General features: G+C 40.4%; 1 protein-coding gene across 14 annotated transcripts in view; it reads right to left on the bottom strand.

The window, feature by feature from the left end:
• FNBP1 (formin binding protein 1) overlaps positions 1-2,445 on the bottom strand; it is a 96,633-nt gene that overhangs the window by 3,266 nt on the left and 90,922 nt on the right. For 13 of the 14 annotated variants that reach the window (XM_084299199.1, XM_084299208.1, XM_084299207.1 and 10 more), the window contains one exon: positions 925-2,436. The exons of the other annotated variant lie outside the window; for it this stretch is intronic. In XM_084299199.1, coding sequence (XP_084155325.1) covers positions 2,402-2,436 — 35 coding nt within the window. In that variant the 3' untranslated portion in view covers positions 925-2,401. Of the gene's footprint in view, positions 1-924; positions 2,437-2,445 lie in introns of those variants that run through there. 14 annotated transcript variants of the gene reach the window in all.

Here is a 2,445-nt window from a genome sequence, read left to right as displayed (position 1 = left end):
CTAAAACATAAGAAAGACAAAAAGAAAGAGACTGGATTAGAAAGAGACTGGGGAAAAAGGAATCCCTTAAGAGTTGCACTGCCTGCAGGAGATTAAAGGAAATCCAAGCACCTACCAGGTTACAAAGAGTTAAGAAAAGCTCCTGAACTCAGGCATACATCACCAGCAGTCATCATTCACCCTCAGCCCTTCCCTCCAGGAAGCATCGCTGGATCACTGCTCCCCCCTGGGAGGAGGATGTAAAACCCTGGAGCAGGACCCTGCCAGCACTTTCTCAGTGCAACAGTAGAGAAAACAAACAGCTTTCTCCTTTTCGATCTGCTCAGAGTGCTGTAGCTGATCAGGTGATAGCTCCAAAGACCATGACTGATACTGAAGAACAACATGAAGCTAAAACACAAAGAATTTCGCAGATGAGACCAGACTAGCTATCCTTTACACAACAGGCTGTGAAGATCCTTCACTTCTAAGGGAAGCCCAGTAAGAAGCAGGTAAGTGACAGTGCTCTTAGCTTCTAAACTCACGCTTTGTCACATCCCTGTAGCCACAGACCGCTGGCTGAGGGTAGGTTTTCTCTGTGGTCAAATAAAGCTACAATCCAGGAGTTTGATTTGGCTGAAGAGGCTGCTGTATCAAGGGGGATGGATATAGGATGAGTCCAAACTTCCCTGACACTTGGGAGCAGGTTGGAACCTTCAGATCTCCTTTGCACCCACTTCCATAACAATAACAAAAGAAAAGATTCCAAAACAATAGCACAAAAAATGTTTTCACAGATTCACAACAAAATATTCTTCCTGAAAAAGAACTGCATTTATACTTTGTGTATCTCTGTGTGGGAAGCAAGTGAAAAGCAGCTCTGGACCATTTCTTTGCCATTAATAAAGTTAAACTTAAATGAATAGCCATTAATAAACTCACAGGAATGAGAAAATATAATGTTTATTAGAAGAAGACACCACGGTACATCAAGCTATAAAGAGATTCCTGACAGATGATGATTCTTCAAAAAATAGGAATAGAAATGGAACAACCACACTGGCCAGATTTAACAAACTTTAACACAAAACGAAAGTTTCTATGCAATTCCAACCAGATGCAGGCAGCTGAGTAACCAAAAAGGCTTATCAATGTAACGACTGAATAGTTACCAAAACAACAGCTAGGTTAAGCAGAACAACAACCTATAAAACCATTTATATTTATATATTTATATAAAAGGATAAAACCAATTCAAATTCAAGTAACTTTAGTTTTTTAAGTTATGTTATATACAATTTTTTTTATACTGGGAGAACTAAGGACAAGTATTTAACAAAAGGATTTAAAAAAAAAGACACGGTCCAGTTTATAATTAATTACCATTTCCTAAATAATTTGGCAAGCATTAAATAATCAGATATATCCTAGATAAAAAGTGCATCAGCATGGTTAACTTTCACCTATTTATTTATACAAGTCAAGGCTCTGCCTAATGGTTAGAGCAAGCAAACAGCAGAGCCACAATGCTGTCTGTAAGGGATTTATTTATATAATTGGGGGGTGGGGAGGTAAACAGGAACAGACCCACAGTGGCAAAGGAACTGAAATGCTAATCAGCTCAGGGCTCCAAAGCTGTTTTTCCTTGTTGTTGTTCTCCCCCCAGGAAGTTTAATTTCACACATCAGTCTGCTCACTGCGCATCAACCCAAGCAGCCAGTCCTTCTGGTGGGAGCACACAGCATTTTTGCTCGGTGCAATGCAGAGTTTACAGAACACCAGTTACTTCGTGCAAGTTTCTCGTGTGTATCACATTTTATTTCACAACATCCCTCAGTGAAAGGGAGCTTTGTTCCCAAGCAGATTGAGGTACCACATTTAGTAACACAGAATGGTCAGTCTTGGGCAAAAAGGTCCAACTAGTTCCAGTATTTGTCTGTTGTCAGCACCAGACACCTGACAGGTAAAAGCCCTGCAAGAAGCGACACCAACGTGCGCAGAGGAATTGTGTTCCTTGTCCCCTAGCAGTTAGAGGTTGGCACAAATCCCAAAACGTGAGCTTACAGCCAAGAGATCCAGTTCTGAGTCTGCACGGTTTTAGCATTTATAATAATTTCCTGCATGCATCACAAGGAGAATGAACTGTGTTGGCTCTCCTTTATGTTAGGAAGGACAACAATGCTGTTTACAACTGAATTGGTACAATCAGGCCAGTACTTTTATTGGCAGTGATGCACATTTAAATTTCAAGGAGAACTTATACATGCATCAGCCCAGGGAACGGTACCTAACGGAGTCTTTCAGTGATGGAGATATGACTTGTGCATTCATCTCTTCTAAAAGAAAACCTTCTGAAATAGATCTCTTAAAACAATCGTAGCAGCAAACCAGTAGGATAAAAGGTGAACAGGCCTATGCAAACCTACTCAGAGATTTTCTGAAGTGATTTGTACACATCTGAAAAAA

Source organism: Netta rufina (genome assembly GCF_964035555.1).
Source record: "Netta rufina genome assembly, chromosome: 20".
In the NCBI taxonomy this organism is placed as follows: Eukaryota; Metazoa; Chordata; class Aves; order Anseriformes; family Anatidae; genus Netta; species Netta rufina.
The sequence above is the reverse complement of the archived record's forward strand: the minus strand, read 5'-3'. Positions and strand labels throughout refer to the sequence as shown.